The sequence below is a fragment of the Ambystoma mexicanum genome, chromosome 6p, assembly GCF_040938575.1.
Source record: "Ambystoma mexicanum isolate Mex_15411 chromosome 6p, UKY_AmexF1_1, whole genome shotgun sequence".
Classification (NCBI taxonomy): domain Eukaryota; kingdom Metazoa; phylum Chordata; class Amphibia; order Caudata; family Ambystomatidae; genus Ambystoma; species Ambystoma mexicanum.
In genome coordinates, this window is record NC_090935.1 from 106822005 (window position 1) to 106845309 (window position 23305).

At 47.8% G+C, this 23305-nt stretch overlaps 1 protein-coding gene across 1 annotated transcript in view; it reads right to left on the bottom strand.

The window, feature by feature from the left end:
* LOC138511251 (phospholipid-transporting ATPase ID-like) overlaps positions 1-23305 on the bottom strand; it is a 668434-nt gene that overhangs the window by 127404 nt on the left and 517725 nt on the right. The window contains exon 17 of the mRNA XM_069626794.1: positions 554-669. Within this exon, the coding sequence (XP_069482895.1) occupies positions 554-669 (116 nt within the window). The remainder of the gene's footprint in view (positions 1-553; positions 670-23305) is intronic.

Genomic DNA, 23305 nt, shown 5'->3' on the forward strand with positions numbered 1-23305 from the left:
AGGTTCACCCTTTGTGACCCATAAGAAGTCAGCCCGTCGCAAGGGTCTTCGATTGCTCTGCTATCCCCCCAACCACATTGCAGCAACTGTTTTACTCAACATTTCAAGAAGGCTTGTGAACCCATTAAACAGTAAAATCCAGTCGGGTTTTCATACCGACCAAAAAATATGCAAATGACCGCCAATAAGATGCATTGACATCTGCAAAACCTGGCCTGGATTTTAAAGTTTGATCTTCCGACGGCCCATAAAAAAAGTCCCACAATATGTTTAGCTACACCTGGCTTCTTCCACTGATCAATTGCTAGTGCAATCCAAGCAGGGCCATTTTTCCCACAACGATATTGCTTACAGTTATACGCTAGGGCAGAACATTGAGAACTTTGCGCCCATCAATGAACAAGGTGTTATTGTTGCCAGAGCTGAAACATGCGTACGTTGGATTCCATTGAGCTGCACGCGGTGCTGTAACCTGGTTAGGCCGTTGCTTAGGCATACACTACACTGAAAAAAGTTCCACAGGCAGCAGAAGCAGGCGCCATTGTATGCTCACGTTAAGATGTTCCGTGGTGATTTCCTTCAGGTCCTCACAGGAGCTGTCGAGTAACTCGTAGACGATGGTATCCGCCCCCTTGCAGAACAACGTCAGCCGTCCATCCGGATCTCTCACTAGCAACAAAATGAAAGATCATTGTAAACCAAGACTCTATTGGTGTATTACACACACCGGTTATTAATGACATGCCTCGCCTTTCCTCAAGCCCTGGTGGCAACCTTCTGTACAAAGGAGTCAACGCTCAGAAGATTCTCATAGGGACTGTGTCTCAGTCATGATATAGTGATGGCTCTAATAAGGTCAATGGGCCTTGTGTATTGAGAGATTAACTGCAGATACAGGCATCTCCTTCTCAGCTGCTACTTGACTCTATCGAGACATTGGACCTCTTTCCATGTGTGGCGGTCTGGATATAAGGGTGTCATTCGCACCGGACCGGCACCCTTTCTGGATCGCCACATTCCAACTCTGCCTCCCGGGGCCGTTGCGCCCAATAGATCTGACCTGCACGGGGGCAATGGCCACCATAGGTGGAGTTGTCACGGAAGAACCGGCACCATTAGCAACGGTGCCGCTGCTTCCGTATCTCCATTCCCATGGAGTCCTATTGGACTCCATGGGAATGGGGACTTACACTTTTTCCCCTGCCTAATACCCCGGGCCGACGTGAATGTCCCGGTAGCACCGTGATATCAGGCTGTGGAAACGGTGTTACGAGTACAGAGGCAACATCGCTGGTAGCACCGGCGGGTTATCGCCAACCTTATAATGAGGCCCATAGTCAAATGATTGTTGTAGGATTCCTTTCGTTTTCTGAAGACTACAGGTCCCATGATGCAGAGAAATACCCCGGACACTGGTTCAGTTACGTTTTGCAAACTCTTGGTATTAACTCTACAACATCTGCAACACATATTCAATTTGGTGTAATTGAAGTAGCTATTTGCTTTCTTTCTTCCTGTCGGTGAGAAGTAATCTCAGTATTCTTTTTTGAAGGGGATCCCCTTGTGCGCCTCTACTTATGCATTCTGGTACATCCTTACACTCCCCCCCCAGCCCATGTGGTGACAATCTCTCTGTGATGAAGCCCCCCCGTTCGCCTCGAGGAGATCAAGAGCTGAGTCTTTTTTCCATGGTGGCGAACAGAGCGCGGGTCAGGGAAAGAAAGGACAGATTATGAAAGAGAGGGGAGCTGGAAAGCCAGGAGGCAAAACTTTGTGAGGCAGCCTAACATGGAGAGTGGGAGGTTGAGGAAATACAGCTGGTCTTAGACTGTGAGGAGCAGAGGTCCAAGCACAGGGACGTGCAATAGAGGAACTGCAGACACGAAGAGGGCACCCTTTGTGCAGGAGGCCACAGACATGCTGATGACAGGAGTGCTTACGAGACAACATATATGCCAGGCAGTCCCCGGGGAGACAGGGAGGTCTGGAGTAGTAGAGAAATGAGCCTGTGCTTGAGACTGAGAATGTGGTATGAACGAGAGCGGACCCTGTGGAGGCCATCAGAGAAGCCGGTGAGCTCTGATACAAAGGAAGTTAGTGGCAGAAAAGACCCTGGACATTCTGCCTGTTTGAGATGGCAAGAAAGGGTCAAGAAACAGAAAGAGCTTGAGAAGGGTCTGAGAGGCTCGGAATTTAAAGCCAAGGTGGTTCCTGATCCCAAACGTGAATTAAGGGAATCCATTGAGTGAGATCCTGAAGATGGAGAACTGCTTGATGGGAGATAAGGATCCAACATTGCAAGGAGTGCAGTGGTGCTAGCAGACCTAGGCAGCCCGTGAAGGAATGCATTATGGGAGCTGTAGTTCCAAAACTCCAAGGAGAGCAGAGGTGCTGACAAACCATGTCCATCAAGGAAGAAGGGATGTAGGCTGCAGAGGTGCTAATAGAGAGAGGCGAACTAGTGAATGAACTGTTTTATGGGGGCTGTGATTGTGTCACTCCAGAGAATGCACAGGTGCAACAGAAGGTCAGCAAATCACCAAGCGTAGGAGCGAGTGTACAAGCACTAACAAAGGCAGAAACACCAAGCGTAAGAGCGCAAACTCACTCAAGTGTACAAGCACTAAGAAAGGCAGAAACACCAAGCGTAAGAGCGCAAACTCACTCAAGTGTACAAGCACTAACAAAGGCAGAAACACCAAGCGAAGGAGCGCTAACTCACTCACTCAAGTGGATCAAAGGGCGAAGAGCTCATAAAGCGAAAGCGCTGGTTAAGATAAAGTGATACAATCAACTTAACCCAAAATTGCTATTATCAAACAGATTTCAGAGGAATTGCATTGTGGATATTGTAGTACAGACGCTTCAACATCATCGTGAATGGGTGCAGGGACCGAAAGGTGGAAAAACATGCTGGAGTATGTTGAAAGTTCCGAGTACAAGTCTTTCACAACTCGGTGTAGGGGCCCAGGTGTAAACAGCACCTTTAAAGAAGCTCTGTAGCTTAAGAAGGGGTGTCCGGGCACTCCAGCCACAATAGGTAGCCCTGGCCAGAGACCCAAGAGAGACGTGAGGATAGCTCAGGGGCAACAGGCTTGCCTTGGAAGCAAGACGATGCAGAGCAGCACAGGTTCAATCCTGAGTCCGTGCTTAGAAACCTCTGGGTATTAAGCGCGTTATAAATAACCACTTAAAATCAAATTAGCATACAACTGTCTTGGCATCAAGGGTAAGAGACAGACTGAAATGTGAGACGCTATGAACTTAAAAATAAGTTAAAAGACAATCCTGAGAAAGCATTAATAGCAACTTGAACTTAGAACGGCATTGAAATCTATTAAAAACCTTTGAGATCAGAAAAATAATACACATGTTATATTTTTCTAACATTGCAGATGCCAACAATCAACATCTGCATTAGTTGCAGTTGTGGGACCCACCAACATATGCTGTTCATGATATGCACCGTTTCCATGACTTTTATTACTCTTCGGGCTCTGATGTTCTTATAGTGCTGTCTGGTTTAGGAACCTTCCTGTTATCTAGAACTTCCAGAGAAACCCATTAGTTGTATTTGAACAAGTGTCTGCGAATGTTATTTCGCAAAACCTAATGGACTGTAGACTGAAGGATGGGAATTTTGCATGGATATTCAGCTCAAGAGAGAAGGAAGTCAGTTCAGAGGGGGGGTTGTGAAACATCTGAGGCCATATTTGCCCTATAAACATACTCAATAAAAGTCTTAAAGGGATTCCTTGTAGATCCCGAGCCCTTACTTTGGGTAGGGTTGGTTGATGATGCATAATCCCACCCGTGAGACATTGGGCCTCATTACAAGTTTGCTGGTCCGGAAACAACAGTGTTGATAGGCGCTGGTAAATCATTACGGGTCCGGCAGCTACCTGCCGGTTATGCCGGTTATTCCGGCACAGTTTCCGCCCGGACTCGTAATGAAGCCCAATATTGACTTTCCCCTTTACTCTCCCGCACACCTGCCATGTTGTAATGTTTAAACTTTTCGATGGCGCTACCCTTCTTAAAGATGGCCAGTCTACTATTTCATCCAGTGCTAAGCCGGTTTCAATATTACAAGTTCCTGCCAAAGTATTGGAAGCAGGTGGTACTCACCAGCTGTTCACTTTTTTCACTTGCATGGATTCCCCAGCCCAGGGCAAGGACTATCGCCTTCCCTCATCCACCATACTATTCAAGGTAGTGTGTTTGCATAGTTTTGTACTCGTATGCATTGGAGTCCCTTTGGACAGGGCACTGTGTTTACACTGCTCCCCCCTCTATTTACCACAGGGACACCCATCCTCCCTTTATGATTGACTTGACTTTGTGGACCCCGAGGAATTCGCCCCAACGGGTCTTCCTTCCGCACCAGGTGCTAGTCTTAGCACTGCCTGAAGTCTAAACCAGGACCGCACCTCTCCATCTACCTGCTGCTCTTCACCTTCCCCAGAGCAAGCCACTCCGTTGTGGAGCTCCCAGCAAGGTCAGTCTCCATGGTTACTGGAATGACACAGGTCGTTGTGCATACTGTATATGCATACCCTTTACTCTTCTTTTTATTACTCACGCACCCATTTAAATACATGGTATTTTTTTGTATGTCCCTCACACAGAGAGACCTGGTTTTTTTGGCCCTAGAAGAAGGCTCTCCCTCCATCGAGCCGAAACGTCTGCAGCCACCGTGCACACCATTCTGGGTGACGACCAAGCCTGCCTCTACATTTCTAACCTGAGATCTAGACGTCAACCTATCATGAGGTCATCCTTCTGCCGGGCATAGGTGCACCTCTATTGAGGTCTCCTTATTAGATTACAAACTCAGACTGTGGAACTAATACATCAGTTTACATGTTCCTTCCATCACTTGTCATTAACAAATGTTAACTTACTGATGAGGTGTAAGTCATAGAACATATGCTTACTGTTTTGTCATTGGATTGGAGGCCACGCCATGTTGTGGCCACTTTTGTTGTGTTGAGCTTTTCTGTCTTTCTGCTGTAAATGTATTACAGTTCTATGGTCATTACAGTGCTCATAAGCCTTCATGTTCTAGCACTATGAGCACAACTGATTGAATGACGACATGCTTTAAAATAAGTAAACAACAGCTAAACAATAAAAAGCTGTACAAATACAACAGAATGATTAGGTGTATTTCTAGGTTGCTTACTAATGGGGCAAAAGTTCTAGTGCCTCATTGTTGTTTTCTCGCAAGGGTTTGAATTTATGTGCATTAGATTATTGAATAGATTTGAATTCTAGTGGGTGTCGGAATTGAAACAATATTATGCCTCCTATCGCAGCAATTGTATGTGTATTGGCCTACGCCAAGTTGTCTAAACATCATATGCGAACAAACTCCGCAGCAAGGTTTTGACCTTAGAGAAAGTAATGTAAGTCGCCATCTTGGATTAAGCCGCCATTTTAGGTTCTCTTGTAATGTGGAAGTCACCCTGAACATCAAAATGGAAGTCGAATGACATTCTGAGTAAGATTCTGGTCGTTGTGACCTCCGTAAACACGAATAATTAATATGCCTGCAGGCCACTTGTCGGGGTCGCAAACTGAGACCTTGTCCTATTGTTGACCTATGTGTAAATGTACAACTATATCAGCGAAACTAATCAAAATGCATATATTATAGGACTGACCTGGCTAGGAACCCATAGGCCCGATCCCTAGAATGGTTAACCCGCGAAGGGGTTGGCCAAGGGCTGGATAAAGAGTATAAAAAGCCCAAGTATTCCAATGTACGGTCTCTCTTACTAATGCATCGAACCTTCGTTGAAGTTTGTTACGTTACTCTGAGAGCCGAATGGCTATCCGTTTGTCAATTGACTTTGATAACTGTTGTAGCTTTTAAATAAAGCACCTGTATGTTCTTTGTAACCTGTGTTGGTGTGTTTCTTTTTGGGCTTCCCGGCCTCATATTATTTTTATGTTTTCACAGTTGGCGCCCGAACAGGGACCCTCAAGATTGATGCCGGATCATTGAAGGTTGACGCAGACTATCGAACCGGGATCGGATGGTGTGATACTGTGGGCCCGACCGAACGAGACGCGATACCTCGGCAGCGCTGCACGATCCGATCCTTGGATGATAGTCGTGTGGTCTGACACGGCATCCTGACGAGGGTCCATTTTTGAGGCGGCAGATTTGTCGAAACCACCAAACACAAGGTAAAATTCGTTAGGTAAGTTCTTTGGTAAACCGTACGGTCCTCCTTAGGTTTGGTCAGGTGCAGTCGTGACCCGGCTCTTAATTTAACCCTGACAATTTGAATTTGGCGTATTGTATCTGCAGACACAATTACTGACCAGGTAACACCAATTTTTTGTGAAATGCCTGAGAAATTGTCTAGCTGCTTTAGGGCTCTGTTCCGCAGCGATCGACAATCTTTGGAATTTAGCCGCCCGGCACCACAGGAGGGTTCGCCGGCATGTACTATGTACTGTAAGTATGGCATTGGAAGTATAGTATTTGATGATATTTGGCACAGACAAACCAGACATGCCTCCGAATTTCAGTGGCCAATCAATGGTAGTTTCGAGATCCCCCGTATTGAATACCTAGAATCGGTCTTGCTAAAAAAGAAGGCCAGACCTGCAGCATTTGATGTTTTGCAGAATTGGAAAAAAGAAGCGTTGCAGCAGCTTAAAAGTAGGGATAAACAGGCACGCCGTCATAAAACAAATGCCGAAAAGGCGTTGTTATATGATAAGGAAAAACATTCGGAGTCAGTCAAAAATATGGATAGGGCTGTCTCACTAGGTATCCAGAAAATGTATCCCTCTAAAGATTTCCATGTTTCTGCAGGATGTATTGAAAAATTGTTAAATGAACGCAGGCCTGGTGCCTCTGCGCCACCTCCGTATGATCCTCTCCCGGGTGCTCTGCCCATTCCTGCTGTTGTTCCTGCTGTTATTCCTGTTCCCCCTGTACAACCTATTGTTCCTATTCCTCTAGTTGTTGTTCCTCCACCTATCCCGCCACCCTTTCCTCTTGCGCCGATAGTTGCACCCTCATTGAATTTGCCCACACCTCCGCTCCCAAGTGGTTCTGTATTGACTGAAGTTGATCAAGGTGCGGGGTCAAAGATTGTCACTCGTAATACTGTTTCTGCAGACAAGAAACAGGAATTCTTTGCATGGGCTAAGCACTGTATGGAGAAAGGTGATCAAGTTAACGTTTTTTCCACATTATCAAATAGGGACAATTTTCCCAAGAAAAATGTTTTTATCGAAGGTTTGGGGACTCATTTATGTGTGATGTGGGGTAGATTACAAAATTCGGATCTCCCACAAGGGGTGAGGGATCTAAATGCTTTAGCACTTTCGAGGGACACAGAAGAGAAAGTACATGGTCATGTTGAGAGATTGTTTGAGTATAGAGGGACTTTGAGAAATCACGACATGAGGATGATGAAGACGACAGTATGTATGTGCAGAAACGGTTCCTTCCGTGTCGTAGATCGGCACCTGAGGAAGTACGAATTTGTACCAAAGATGCGATTCGATGGATCTCGGATTCATCGATACTGGCAGATGAAGTATATGACACGTATAGTCAGTATACAGTAGAAATGCAGAGGAAGGAGATTCAGGTAATGGTACAGTACCTGCAGGAAGAATGTGTAAGGAAGAAGGTTAGTTGTCCTATAGAGTTATTGGGAATTTGTAAAAGGGCTTTTTCTACGACTGCCTTAGCGCTCGACCTGGCTCTGTTGCTTAGTAAGCGGTCGGAGTTACCTATATCTCAGTTGCCTATGAGAGAGGTTCCTCCGACATTTGTCCCAAAGGTTGAGATTCCTGCTAACGCTGGGACTGGTGCACCCGATGTGGATATCCCTGCACATTATGTATCACAATTTGTTCATGTCCCGTTTTCACGACAGGAAGTCAACACTATTAGACAATCAATTCCCGATATCAGGAAAAACCCGACAGGATTCTACAAAGACATAGAGTCCGTTTTGCAGTCCTCTGTGTTCACCTTAAGTGACATTGAATTGCTATTCCCTGTACTCCTGCCCGTACATTTATGGAAGCAGGTTCGAACAATAGACGATGTGCCAGGATTAGGAGATACGTGGGCTAACATGACTAGGATTGATGGGGAAAGACCAGCTGGTGAGAAACCACCTCAGGTAATATTTACTTTGCCTGATAGAATTGTCGCAAAATTGAAAACCATAATTCCTGAGAAAAGAATTATTTGGGACAAGCTTACGGCCTGTGTTCAAGGAAAAACTGAAGGTGCCACCGAGTTCTTTAATAGATTCGAACAGGTATTCTCTGATTTCAGTGGACAGGACTTGGGCACAGAGTCTGGGAAAAGGTTGTTTATGGACAAATTTGTACGTGGGTTGTTGCCCGACATTCAGTCACAGATTATGTCCTCTGAGAGCGCTTGGCAGGCGAAATCCCAATCTGAAGTTTTGCACATGGCTCAGTATTATGAGAACCGTGTGAATAATGAAAAATAGAAAATAGAGAAGAGGAAAGGAGATTTGAAGACAAAAGTATTGTTACAACAAATTGTTAGAAATCCCAGAGGAGGTACGTCACAGATCAGAGGTCAGTATGTCCCAAAACGAAAAGCTCCTTTGGGTCCTGTGAATGTTAATCAATGTGCCTATTGCCGCCAGGAAGGTCATTGGCGAGCACAGTGCCCCGTCCTTCGACAAAGGTCAAACAATGCGTTTGGGGGTATGGGTAGACGACCTATAGGTTGCCCTGGAGCAGGGGGCCCTGATAGAGGTCAGTTTTCACAAGATCCTCAGCAACCTTTTTTGACGGAAAATCAGACTTCGAGTGTGGACGCAAGAAACATATTTGATCACCCTTCTGCTGCCTACCTTTCTGAAGAGCTTTCTTCCGATAACATTTTGTTTCGTTAGGACTGCCCGAAGCAGGGTTTGGAACCTTCACCTATTCCCGTTAATCAGAAAGGTCCCTACGTTGAATTGTTAGTGGGGAATACGAAACATCAGTTTTTGATAGACACTGGAGCACAGAAGTGCTCCATTGATCATTCCCGGGTTCCAAACATTCCACTGTCAGGGCAAACAAATGTTTCTGTAGGGTTTTCTGGTATACCAATTGTTTGTCCGGTTTCTTGGCCGGTGTCTGTTTCTTTGGGTCCCTTTACGGACCATTGTCCCTTCCTTCTGACTTCGAACTGTGGAGAGAATTTGCTGGGGTTAAATCTGTTGAAGAAATTGAATGCAGTAATTCATTGTTCCTCTGATGGGGTACGACTGACGGTTTCACCACAGCAACTTCCCAATTCTCAGTTTTTGACTCGACCATTGCCTCCTGAGTTTAGTGTTGTTCCAGAATGTTTATGGGCGGTTGACGACAATGATGTCGGGGTGCTACAGATTGAGCCCGTTAAAATAGTTTTGAAGCATGGAGTTAAACTACCACGCATTCCGCAATATAAAATATCAGTTGAGGGCGAGCGTGCTTTGAAGTGCATTGTCTCCGATTTTGTGCATCGAGGGGTGATTGAAGAGATTGCAGGTAGTTTATGTAACAGCCCAATTTTGCCTGTATACAAGAAAGGCGACAATGCAATCCCATACCGGTTTATAATTGATCTTCGTGCTATTAACAAAGTTGTCGCCCCACAATTTCCAATTGTGCCTGATGTAACAACCATACTAACAATGATCCCTGCTACAGCTACGCACTTTAGTGTTGTGGATTTAAAGAATGCTTTCTTTAGCATTCCTATACACAAGGAGAGTAGATATTTGTTCGTGTTCACCTTGGGAGGACGTTCATTTACATTTACTCAGGCACCTTAAGGGTATACTGAAAGTCCAAGCATTTATAGTAGAGCTTTGAAAGAGCAGCTCGACACCCTTGAATTGCCATCTACTTGTACACTACTTCAGTATGTCAATGATTTGCTTTTGGCTGCAGATTCTGAAAGTGCTTGTAAAGAAGGCACTGTATTGTTACTTATTCATCTGGCCGAAAACGGTCATAAAGCTTCGCTCAATAAATTTCAATATTGTTGTCAGGAGGTCGCCTATTTAGGCTACCTCCTGTCAAAGGAGGGGAGAAGATTGACACCTGAAAGAATAAAACTTATTTCTGGCATGTCTGTTCCAAATACACAGAAGGAAGTCAGGGCCTTAATAGGTATGGCTTCTTACTGTAGGTTGTGGATCCCGAACTTTTCACTAGTGATAAAACCGATGTTGGCTTTGGTGAAGAAGGGCATTTCTCTGCCGCTGCCATGGAAATCGGAACATCAACGATCATTTGAGCTTCTCAAAACCGCGTTATGCTCTGCACCGGTTCTGCGTACTCCAAATTATGACAAGGCCTTTGTGTTGTTTGTGCATGAATGTGATGGATGTGCTTTGGCTGTGTTAACACAGGAACACAGAGGGAAGAATAGGCCGTGCGGCTACTACTCCTCCGCCCTTGATCCTGTCGCATGCGCTTTGCCAAGATGTTTGCGAGCTGTCGCTGCTGCTGCCGCGTCTGTAAAACAGAGTGAGGGAATGGTCCTAGGCCATGATTTAATTTTGATGGTACCTCACTCTGTAGATGTCCTATTGAATAAAACCCAAACGCAACACCTCACTTCTGCACGGCTGACAAGGTATGAATTAATTCTGTTTGCCCCTCACATTCAAATTAAGAGGTGTTGTGTTCTTAATCCGGCTGAACTTCTACCTTTCCCGCAAAATACTGTTTGCGGTGATGAAGAATTACATGACTGCCTGTATACCACTGAACAGGAAACGAAGGGCAGGATAGATCTTATAGATACTCCTTTAGGTAATGCAGAAGGGGAGCTGTTTTGTGATGGCTCCTGCTTCAAACTCCCAGATGGTACATCTACAGCTGCCTATGCAGTTACTACGTTGAGTATGGTTGTTGAAACTAAGAGAATTCCGCATAACTCCGCGCAGGCCGCAGAGATTATAGCGTTGACCCGAGCTTGTGAACTCTCCGGAGGGCATACAGTAAACATATATACTGATAGCCAGTACGCCTTTGGGGTGGCTCACAACTTTGGGAGACTCTGGTCGGAAAGAGGGTTCCTAACCTCATATGGGACCAAGATCCAGCATGGTCCCCTGATAGTGCAATTGCTCTCGGCACTCTCACTCCCTAGGCAGTTAGCGATCATGAAATGTGCAGCGCATCGTAAGGTCATAGATGATGTGGGAAAAGGGAACGCTTTTGCTGATCAGATAGCCAGGCAAATGGCTACAGACCTTAGCGCAGACATGTATGCTCTAAAGGAAAAAAAAGATGCCTATGTAATGGATGAGGGTATCGGGTCTGTGCGAGATATTCAAACTGATGCCACAATAGAAGAGTCTAAAAGGTGGGCCGAAGGAATGGGGAAACTGGATGATGATGGGTGTTGGGTGGATACATTTGAAGGAAAATGGTTGCTCCCTGATTCATATGTGCTGGCAATGGTTACGATGGCACACGGTCCTACGCATGTGTGTGCTCAGCAGATCACGAAAATGTTAGAACAAGTATGGGTGAATGATAAAATTTCGAAGATTGCACAGCGCCATGTTCAGAATTGTATCATTTGCTTACAGCACAATGTGGGGAAGGGGACAGTAATTCCAAGGGGAGGCTTAGGCCCCTTTCTGTTCCCTTCGAGGTCATCCACTTTGATTTTATTGAGATGGAACGGTGTAACAATCTAAAATATGTTCTTGTGATTATTTGTGCTTTTAGTAAATGGGTCGAGGCTTTCCCCGTTAAGGATGCTACTGCCATGACCACTGCAAAGACTATGGTAAAAGAATTCTTTCCACGATTTGGGCTTCCAAGGGTAATTTGGTCGGACAATGGTCCACATTTTGTTGCAGCAGTAATTTTGCAGATATGCACAGCGTTACGCATTGAAAAACGATTTCACTCGGCTAGACATCCTCAAAGTGCTGGGTTGGTAGAGGGACATAACGGCATTCTAAAGAATAAGCTTGCAAAAACATGTGCCGACACCAAACTGAAATGGCCAGATGCCTTACCTATTGTATTGTTCGCCATGCGTACCTCACCTCAAACTAAGACTGGGCTCTCCCCGTTTGAGGTAGTGATGGGGAGACCTGCTAACATTTGGGGCCTTCCGAAGCCCAGAACCTTAAGGGAGGTAGAAAATGTATTGCTTGTAGACTACTGTAAGCAGTTGACTAAAAATCTGTATCTCATTTATCATCAGGTCCAATCAGCTTTACCTGTACGGTTTACGGACCCAGGACACGATATTCAGCCTGGAAGTTGGGTCCTAGTGAAGGCCTACGAAAGGTCTTCCTGTCTCGCTCCTCGCTGGAGGGGACCCTACCAGGTGCTGTTGGTCACCCAGACAGCAGTGCGGGTGGCTGGAAAAAAGCATTGGATCCACGCGACGCATGTCAAGAAACTTCCTCACCCGACGCCACACGTTACAGAAGAAGCAGAACCCCTCGCTGATGCTACAATCTCTGATCCTGGAGTAGCAAACAGCACTGTGAGTGCGTCAGAGAATTTCCCTGAGCCCGTGGAGCTTGGGGAACAGTCAATTTCGTCTCCGCACTCTTTGAAAAAGTTATTTCCGGAAAACATTGTTTCAAGTTCTGTGACTTCCGTCGCCTCCGATACGTCGCTTCCCTCAGGAAGTGGCGTTACCTTGTTTCCGGCTCAAACAGTTTTGGGTACCACCAGGTACAACCTTCGACGAAGAAAATAGAATTACAGCACGGGTCTTTCCGTGCATTTGGAAAGAAGAAGTGATTGAAAGTTTTCTCTTGTAAAAGAAAGTTTCTTTCGAACAAAAGAAAAAAAAAGGGGATTCTGCTGGCTAGGGTTGGGAAGGACTAAGAAGTCGCGCGACCGTAGTGTCGCCAGCAACGAACATTGGGGTCGTCGTTTGAGAAACTACTATGCCTGCCACCTCCACCGCTGCTCCCCGCACTGGACTTGTAAATAAGGGGATGACCAACTCGGACAACGAACAATGTGCCTGGGCCCCGAAAACGTATTGCTGTGTTGTGTTAATAATAATTGGAATTTGTGTAATTACCGCTGTGGGACTTTGGTACTTCGAAGAAATTTACCCTCTAAAACCTCTACTGCTAATTGAGATTGTACCTACTGCCTTGACTCCCTCTGTACAACTTCACACCTGGTCACATAGAGACTCCCAGCATAGACGAAAGTATCATAATAACACTTTAATGATAGTAATGAATGCAACGCATGCCATTTTTAATAAGAGTAATTGCTGGATTTGCACCCATTTACCGCAACATGGGAACAAGGGGCTAGGATGGTATATTCACCATTTACCTTTAACGACTGCTTGCTATGCTTCTCTTAGAGCACTATTCTTTGGCCGTTGGAATGATAGCGTCTTGGACTTTGATGGAACTAATTTAAATGATTTTGAGAAACGTGAATTGACTCCCCTGGGATGCTCGCTTTTTGCAAATAGAAGTAGACCAAATGTTGCTTCTATTAGGCCATCTGATAAACTATCTCTTCCTTTGCAAACTCTAATTTCCTTTAAGATGGCTCCGATAGGCAATAAGGACGCTGTGCCCCGGGGGCGTGGCTAACTGCCATGTGAAGAGGACGTGCTCTGGGTGCACTCCGTTCGATGCGACCAACATAAGCTGTTTTTCTATATAATTTGTGAACCCCTGAAGCCCGCGAACCTCCCCATCGAACGCTGATACCTTCCAGCACCCGCAGGCTGTTTTTCCGCGCCCGAGAGTGACCTGATGGGACTGAACGGCTGCACGAAAAGGCACTACGGATCCGAGCAGAAATGGCAGCTCCCTCACACTAAGATACGCGGCAGCCCATACACCAGAGCTGCACCCGGACCGCAGCGCCGAGCCGGCTGAGCCGATCGGACACCCTTGGACCCAACAGTACCTGCGGTCCTGCCTGACCTGAGCGGAGAGCCAGCGGAGGACACACACGACTGGGTGCACGGCCGAGAGGAGGTGCCCTTCTGCCACGAACAGAGCCCTCGGAGCTGCTGCCGGGAGGGGCCGCGGAGGCCCCAGGCGCCGCAATGCCCACAGGGTGAGCGGGGGAGACAGGCCCTACAACAGCTCGAGTGTCACAAGTGCCGTGCCTGCTGACCCCCCCCACCCTGCTGGACCTGGGCCAAATAGCCGGCTCCTCCACACCAACCTACGTTACAGCCGGAGCTCTGGGACTGCACCTGGACCGCAGCGCCGAGCAAGCCGACCTGATCGGACGCCCACACGCATACACAGAGGCCCAACAATACCTGCTGTCCTGTCCGACCAGAGCGGGGAGCCTGCGGAGGACACACGCGGCTGGGTGCGCAGACGGGAGGCGGAGCTGCCAAGACACAGTGCACAGCCCGCCGCGAGCGGAGCCCCTGGAGCAGCGACCGAAACGAAGAGCGGAGAGCCCGGGCGTCGCTAAGCCCATTAATAGCAGGTTCACCAGAGGGTACCGCTAGTGCCGTGCCTGCAATTCCCCCCCCCCAAAGCCCACAATATTCACTGGGACCTCCAAGGGGGGCGCAACACGCGTACTATCCCCCGAACATACTGCATACCCGGAACCCTGAGGGGCAGCCCCGGATGTCTCGGCCTGGCCCCTGCGCATAAGCGGGCCCGGTATCGGTCCGGACACAAGTGAGGCGACCTACCTTGAAGCACAGAGGGCCTACTGGGCGTATCTCAGGCCTATACCAACGACCCGTCCTGCAGGTCCACCATCGGACCAGATACTGGTGAGGCGACCTACCTTGAGGCACTGAGGGCCCACAAGCCAATACCACGGATCTCTCCCGAGCTCCCAACACGACCACGCTTACTGGATAAGCTGCTCTACTAAGCCCAACCATTAACGCCCGCATTGGAGATCATACGGCTACTCAGCCTCGCCACACTCTGGCCACCCCAAGTCCACGCTAGAGACGACAGAGAGCCAACACACTAACCGATATGACCGCTAAAGGGGCCAGGTCCAAACAGCGCCAAACCACTATTGATACCTTCACGGCTGGGGGACCCATAGTTTCCGAAACCATTAACGGCACAATCACAGAAGTACACCCTGACCCCCCGGGAACGGCTACTGAACCTAGCAACACCCATATCCTCGAAGCCATTAAACTGTTCCAGACCACTATGGAGCACAAAATTGACGCGGTGGCCATAGACGTGGGCCTCCTACGCCAGGACGTCTGCTCCTTGGCCAACAGGACTGATACACTAGAGGCCCTGGTTCGCGAAAACACTGAAGCCAAAGCGGTGCTCCTCAAAGATGTTGATGAGCTACAGCAAAAGAACTTGGAGGACAGGGCCGAGGAGGCAGAGGGGCGGGCACGCCGGAACAACATCCTGGGCCTGCCGGAGGGCATTGAGGGATCCGACTCCACGAACTACGTGGAGAACCTCCTACTACAGGAGATTGGCGCTGAGAAACTTTCCCAAGGCTTCACGATTGAAAGGGCCCATCGATCCCTCACTAAAAGACCTCCCCCTGGCACCCCACCCAGACCAATGATAGCGAAAGTTCTTAATTATAGGGACCGGGAGACCATCCTAGCCTACTCACGGTCAGGCGGCCAGATCCTTAAAGACTCTGCCAAAATATCCATCTACCCCGACTACACCTTCCAGGTCCAATTGAAGAGGGCACAATTCATACATACCAAAGCCAGATTGAAGGCTGCCGGATTGCGCTACATGCTCCTATATCCCTCCAGATTAAAAGTAATACGTTACAACAAAGCCCACCTATTCGACACTCCAACGGAGGCCCGGGACTGGATGGACAGGGAACAGATCCCTGACATTGAAGTAAAGGGACGACAACCGCGCTGAGCCACACCATGATGGCAACATTCGGGTCCAATGACCCTCAAGGGCCCTTCCACGCAAATGCTAAGCTCGACACAGCTAGACTGATTCTTCACGGCGAGGCACCAGAGACGAACATTCTTCTACCCCAGGAAGTTTGCTTTTTTGGGTATACACATACCCGCCCGTAGGGCACCAGGCGACCAATGTACGGTCTAACGGAGCGCAATCGGGACAGTCACAACGAGGGAGACCTCGCTCGACCTGTTTTAAGTTTGGGGCGTTTAAAGTTATGGGGGGGAGGGGAAACGGGAGTTGGCACGAATGTTAGGTGCCGGAAAGGGGAAACACCAAGACCACCAACGTCCACTACACACAGCACGAAGACGACACGGCCCCTATGCTTGGAGACTTCAAAACTATCGAGAAGAGGGATAGGGGGTGGTGGCATTAAAGTCAGGTACTTCTACCAAAAAGCACCAAGACCACTGAAATACTCTACACGCCACTTGCCACTAACAAGGCCCCTAGCCAGACCCAAAACTGACGCTATATCTCCGGATACCCATGGCTGACACGATAAAAATCAAGATGTGGAACATCAGAGGCATGAATAGCTATGTGAAACAACGTCGCATCCACGTATATTTGAAAAGATGCAAAGCCGGGATTGCCATGCTCCAAGAAACGCACATAACTGCAGATAAATTGAAGGCATTGGGCAAGACTTGGCGAGGGACCGTGATAGGATCCTCCTACTCCTCTTATGCCAGAGGAGTCTTGATTTGGGTTGACCCAACCATCCCCTTCAGACTAATAAGCACAAAAACGGATGACGAGGGTAGGGTGGCACTGGCGTGCGGCAACATTGAAGGCAGAGAGATATGCCTAATTAGCACCTACGCACCCAACCATGACGCTACTGCTTTCTTCCTTTCCCTGTACTCACGACTCAACCCTTACAGGGACAGCGTCATGATCTGGGGAGGCGATCACAATTGCACTCTAGACCCCCTAAAGGATAGATCGGATAATAAACATACCCGCCCATCCCCCCCGGCCACAATTTTGTCCAAACTGACTCGCCAGCTGTTACTCCGAGACTTGTGGAGAGAACTTCACCCAGAACAACGCATATTTTCCTTTTACTCCCCACCCCATGCTGTCCATACTAGGCTGGATTATTTGTTTGTAAGTCAAGAACAACAAGCTATGTTTGGTGACGCCCTTTACCTGCCCAGGGTGCTGTCTGACCACTCCCCGCTGTTGGTCACCTGGGAAGTATTCCCGCCTAGACCCCCGGTTCCTACCTGGAGGCTTAGAGCCGAAGCCCTTCACGATACGGCTTTCCGGGAACACATAAGTGACAGTACTGAGGATTACTGGGAAAGAAACTTGAATAGCGTCAAATATATAGGCACTGCATGGGAGGCATACAAGGTAGTCATGAGGGGGGAAATGATTGCGTCCATAGGCGGAGCCCGGAGATCCATCATATCCTCTCTAGAATGCTCGGAGGGGTAGCTGGCTGAATTGGAAAGCAGGGCTGACACAACCCCAGAACTCCTACATAAAATAACCAACCTAAAGCAAACCTGTTTAACACACGGGGAATCCCTGGGGAAATTGAGTTACGCTAAACACACTGAAAGAACCCACGCCCTGAGAGACAAACCCGGGAAACTCCTAGCCTGGCTGTATAAAAGAGAGATCCCCCGTACACCCATTTGCCAAATTCTTAAGCCAGATGGCACCACCGCACATACCCAAAAAGAAATCAACTCAGTCTTTTCAGATTTTTATCACAACCTGTACTCCGAGACCCCGCCTGTAGTTGATACCAGTATTGAGGATGTCTTGGACATCATTGAGCTGCCTAAACTGGACTCACAGATGGCCGAAACACTAGACGAGCCCATCACTCCCGATGAAGTAAAGGTAATCATTAGATCCCTTCCATCTGGAAAAGCCCCAGGTACCGATGGCCTCCCTGGGGAGTTTTACAAGACTTACGAGGAGACTCTAGCCCCTCTGATGGCCCAGGTGTTTAATGAAGCTTATGAGCGTGGCACCCTCCCTGACACCATGAGGGAAGCCGTAATCATCCCCCTCCTCAAGCCTGGCAAAGATGGAACGGACTGCGGTTCCTACAGGCCCCTATCCATGCTAAACGTCGATAGCAAGATCCTAACCTCCCTCCTAGCGAACAGATTGCGTAGGGTAATACCACATTTAATCCATCAGGACCAAACGGGCTATGTGCCTGGGGCCCTCCATTACCGCGAACCTGCGGAGGTTGCACCACGTTATATACAGCACGGAACGGAGGCCTCAGAAATACGCGGTCGCGTCATTAGACACCACCAAAGCCTTCGACTCAGTGCGATGGGAGTGGCTATATGCCACCATGGTAAAAATGGGGATAGGACCAGTTTTTTTGAAATGGACCAAATTGGTTTACACCAACCCAACCGCCAGGGTGCGAACCAACAAGACATACTCTGATACGTGGTCCCTCCACAGGGGCACCCGCCAGGGATGCCCACTATCCCCGATGCTATATATCATCGCCACCAAACCCGTGGCCGCATACCTTAGACAGGAATATGGAGATGGGGGCATTGAGTTTGACGGGGTAACCCACCTTGTCTCCATGTACGCTGACGATACATTGTTATACTTACACAATCCCGAACACCTCTTGCCCTACATTCTAGAAACCCTAGAAGGTTTCTACAATCACACGGGAATCCGGATTAACAAAGACAAGTCCTGCCTCTACCCGCTAGCTGCACTATACAGGGAAGACTTCAGATCCCTGCCCCTCTTAGATCTTCAATGGCAGGTGACCTTCTTTAGATACCTGGGAATCACTATACACCGAAACCCATACACAGAGCACATCCTCAATACGGTTAGAGCTAAAGATACCCTGGCAAAATCCATGATTTCTGGGGGAAGCTTCCGCTCTCTATGGCCGGGAGGGCGGGTCTCCTCAAGATGGTAGCACTTCCCCGCCTATTACACAATTTTACCAATGTCCCCTTCAACATCCCCCGTTCCTTCTTTAGAGACATTAATAAGTTATGCAGGCGGTTCCTCTGGCAGGGAGGCAGGCACAGGGTGGCACTGGAGATACTTTAAAGACCCTATGAGAGGGGAGGATTGAAAGTCCCCAACTTCGAACTGTACTACCTTGCAAGCCAGCTAAGACACGTGATGCGATGGATGGCCGACGAGATCACTACAGACACCAGACTTCTCCAACCAGCTCTGACCGGCCTCTTACTCAGAGACCTACTCTGGGTCAAGGAGGGAGTCCTAAGGCACTACCCATACCTAGCCAAGCTTGGAACCCAGCTCTGGAAAAGGGCTTGCAGATCAGTGGGGTCCGTAGATCCATATTCCCCACAGATCCCCATAGCGGCACTCATGGCCCATCGCCCATGGGGCCAACTGGAAACGCGTGCACAATGGGAACCCTGCGGTGTGGCTACCCTAAGAGACCTGGTTCAGGACCAAGAAATCCTAACATTCTCCGACCTCAGCGAGACCAGGGAGCTACCAGCAGGCCAATTCCTACTCCACAGAGCAGTAATGCAGGCTATGAAGGACAGATGGCCTGTGGCTGCCATCCTAGCAATGGACAACGAGGTCATAGAAACAATGTTAAACATTGCCGAAGGAGGCCGTGAAATCTTGCGGCTCTATGAAGCCTTAATGTTAGGCATGACCAGGAATGAGCTCAGAAGCAGAGAAAAGTGGGAAAACGAACTAGGCCTAGAATTTGAAGACAAAGAATGGGAAAAGGTAACTCTCTACCACAAGAAAATCTCCAGAAACGCCCGCTTACAACTCATCCAACTATTCATCACCAACAGGGCTTACCTAACTCCGGAAACAATATTGAGTTTCAGGGGCGCTGCAATCCAGCTATGCCCCAAATGCAACGAGTCGAGGGCGGGAATGACTCACATGTTCTGGGGTTGCCTAGTGATACGCACCTTTTGGACACAGGTGCGGAGAAGGGTGGCAAAAGCAGACATTGAACTGGAAGTGCACGAGCCTGCGGCCTGTATCTTGGGCAGATACAGCCGTAACCACAAGAACAAGTCTCTAAACAGACTCAGAGACTTAATTTATATCACTGTGAAAAGACGCATAGCCATGGGTTGGAAGAGCCCCAGAGGCCCGATCGAAGCGCAGTGGTGGGGTGACCTTACGAAGTGGATAGCTGCCGAGACGGGAGCATGGGAAACCGCAATCCACGAACAGAGGCTGGACTCCAGTGAGGAATTACACTGCTGGGTGTCGCTGACTGTACCATTACTCCACCCTAGAGCGGCGGACGACTCCTCAGAGGGATCGGTCAGCCCTGGCCACTAAACCAGCTTGATATTGGATGGTTGAGTTGACCGTGGTCTTCGGGGAAGGGGGGAGGAGGGTGGAAAGGGGGAAATTGTGGACGTGTATTACATATGCAGTATATGATAAAGTTTATGGTTTGTTAATCTGTTCAAAACCAATAAAGAAAGTTAAAAAAGAAAAAGGACGCTGTGCCCCCTTCCTACTCTATTAATCATAGTCCCTATTCAGTCCCCTCTTGTGTACAAAGAAATGGCACTCGGCCAATGGGAGGTTTTGAAGGTTGTGTAAACATTGTAAATTTGACTGGGGAGAACAGGCCTCTGTATGTAGGGGGGCCTGTTTATTCCGTTTGTGGTAGTTCAGCATTTCCCTGGTTGCCCAAGGATTGGCAGGGAACCTGTTATTTAGGAATCCTGTTACCTGGGGTATTTATAGCTAGTACATTGGAAGTTTCTAAGGCTCGCCCACGGCGGGACGAGGATGGAGATACCCCTGGGCAAGTATTGGGAGATATAGCGAAATCAGTTGTGCCATTTTGGGGACAGATAGCAAACTCTGAAAATATTAGGGGACTAGCAAGAGTGTTGGAGAGAACCATCAACCAGACCAAGGATATACTCTACAATATGACACTAGAACAAATGGCAATAAGATTGGTAGCACTCCAAAATCGGATGGCATTAGATGTTATTCTGGCAGAACGTGGTGGAGTATGCAAATTAGTGGGGTCCGCTTGCTGTGTTTTCGTACCAGACTCCTCACCGACAATTTTCAAAGCAATACAGAACTTGCACATCCTTAGTTCTGAGGTGCATGTTCCGGTGGGAGATTGGAATATTAGCGCCTGGTTCTGGGATTCTCTACGATCCTGGGGTTGGAAGGTGCTTTCTGTTATCCTGGTTATTTTGGGAATCCTGCTATTCCGTTGCTGTTTCCAATGTCTACCTAGTATATGTGCAATACTAGGGGGGTGTTGTGCTCAAGCGGTGAACACAGTAGGGCACAAAATGTACGCCCCAGATACAGCATCTAAAGAGTTTGTGTTACAAGAGGTTCTGATGAATGACCTAATGGCTATAGACATTACAGATAATGATTCAGGATGTATAGACGACAATGCATGGAGTTATTTACAAAAGTATTAGAAATGATATTAGCACTTGGCATGGCCAAAAGGAGGGTTTGTCGGAATTGAAACAATATTATGCCTCCTATCGCAGCAATTGTATGTGTATTGGCCTACGCCAAGTTGTCTAAACATCATATGCGAACAAACTCCGCGGCAAGGTTTTGACCTTGAGAAAGTAATGTAAGTCGCCATCTTGGATTAAGCCGCCATTTTAGGTTCTCTTGTAATGTGGAAGTCACTCTGAACATCAAAATGGAGGTCGAATGACATTCTGAGTAAGATTCTGACTGTTGTGACCTCCGTACACACGAATAATTAATATGCCTGCAGGCCACTTGTCGGGGTCGCGAACTGAGACCTTGTCCTATTGTTGACCTATGTGTAAATGTACAACTATATCAGCGAAACTAATCAAAATGCATATATTATAGGATTGACCTGGCAAGGAACCCATAGGCCCGATCCCTAGAATGGTTAACCCGCGAGGGGGTTGGCCAAGGGCTGGATAAAGAGTATAAAAACCCCAAGTATTCCAATGTACGGTCTCTCTTACTAATGCATCGAACCTTCGTTGAAGTTTGTTACGTTACTCTGAGAGCCGAATAGCTATCCGTTTGTCAATTGACTTTGGTAACTGTTGTAGCTTTTAAATAAAGCACCTGTATGTTCTTTGTAACCTGTGTTGGTGTGTTTCTTTTTGGGCTTCCCGGCCTCATATTATTTTTATGTTTTCACAAGGGTAGGACACCCCCCTGTTTCAGCGTTTACCCAGCCCTCTGTCCTTCCCGCTTCTGGGCTGTCCCTCCTTGTTACCCACTTTTTACGGAGGCCATTAACTATCTTGATGGACATTTGTTGGGATTTCTTTTAGCCCGAGGTGCAAGATCGATCCAGACGTTATGTCAATGTCCTTCCGGAGGCAGTAAGCTGATGTTTGTCACCAGCCTCAAAACGCTTGGTCAAGCAGTGGCATTTGATTGCATTGATCATGCAAATTCGCTGGTACCCAGTCAATTTACCAAAAACAGTGGTATATTTCACAGAGGACCAAAATATGGAAAAACACTGAAAACATTAAATAAAAATATAAAGGCTAGTGGGGTAAAGGAGTTAAAATGGGTCGGGATGGGGTTGGGGTGGCGTTATAAGGGTTAAAAAATGGGAGCCCCGGGGGGGACCCCCCAAATAAAATTAAAAAAAAGGATTTTTTCAGTATTTTGTCCACAATGAAATGTACCACTCTGTAGTGTCTGTCGGTAAAATCAGAGGTGTTGCTTTCTCACCTGTGCTGATTGTCGTCCATCTGAAAATGTCATGAGCGCAACTGGTGAGCATCTCGGGTCAGTAAAGCAAGCTTAAGGATGAAGCCCCCACCGTGGAAGCTAATGTGAGTCAGCACGCCTTCAAATAAGGACTCATTCTAAATCCCTGAATCTGTCTGTTTACCCCGGCTGGTCACCTCAGGTTCAAGCACGGGCCATTTGGACCAGCGGTGAGTGTGCTTACGAATGTACGGTCTTAGCTTTTGGGAAGCAATGTGGGATCTGCTACTTCCAGGGTGACATTTTGAACTCTAGTAAAGCCAATCGCCTCTTCTGAGATGCCTCCAATGGCTTTCCATCCATCCGGATCAGATCAAGATTCAAGTTTAGTATCACCCACCTTACTTACCTAAACCTCGCAGGTAAATCGTACTCTAGCGCAGCAGATCCTTAGGCTCCACCATCTTGGTCGTCCCCTTATAGATGTGCACCGATATTTCTCCCCCTCCCTTTGCAACTTCCGGAAAGCCATTGTTCCATGTAATTGTAACTGGTTATTCATAACTGCGCTTAATACCACAGTGGTTTTTAGGCGCGGACCGGGGGATCGAACCTGTGCTGCTCTGTGTCGTCTTGTTTCCAAGGCGAGCGCGTTGCTCCTGAGCTATCCTCCCGAGACAATGTACATGTGTGCAACCTGCTTTAAT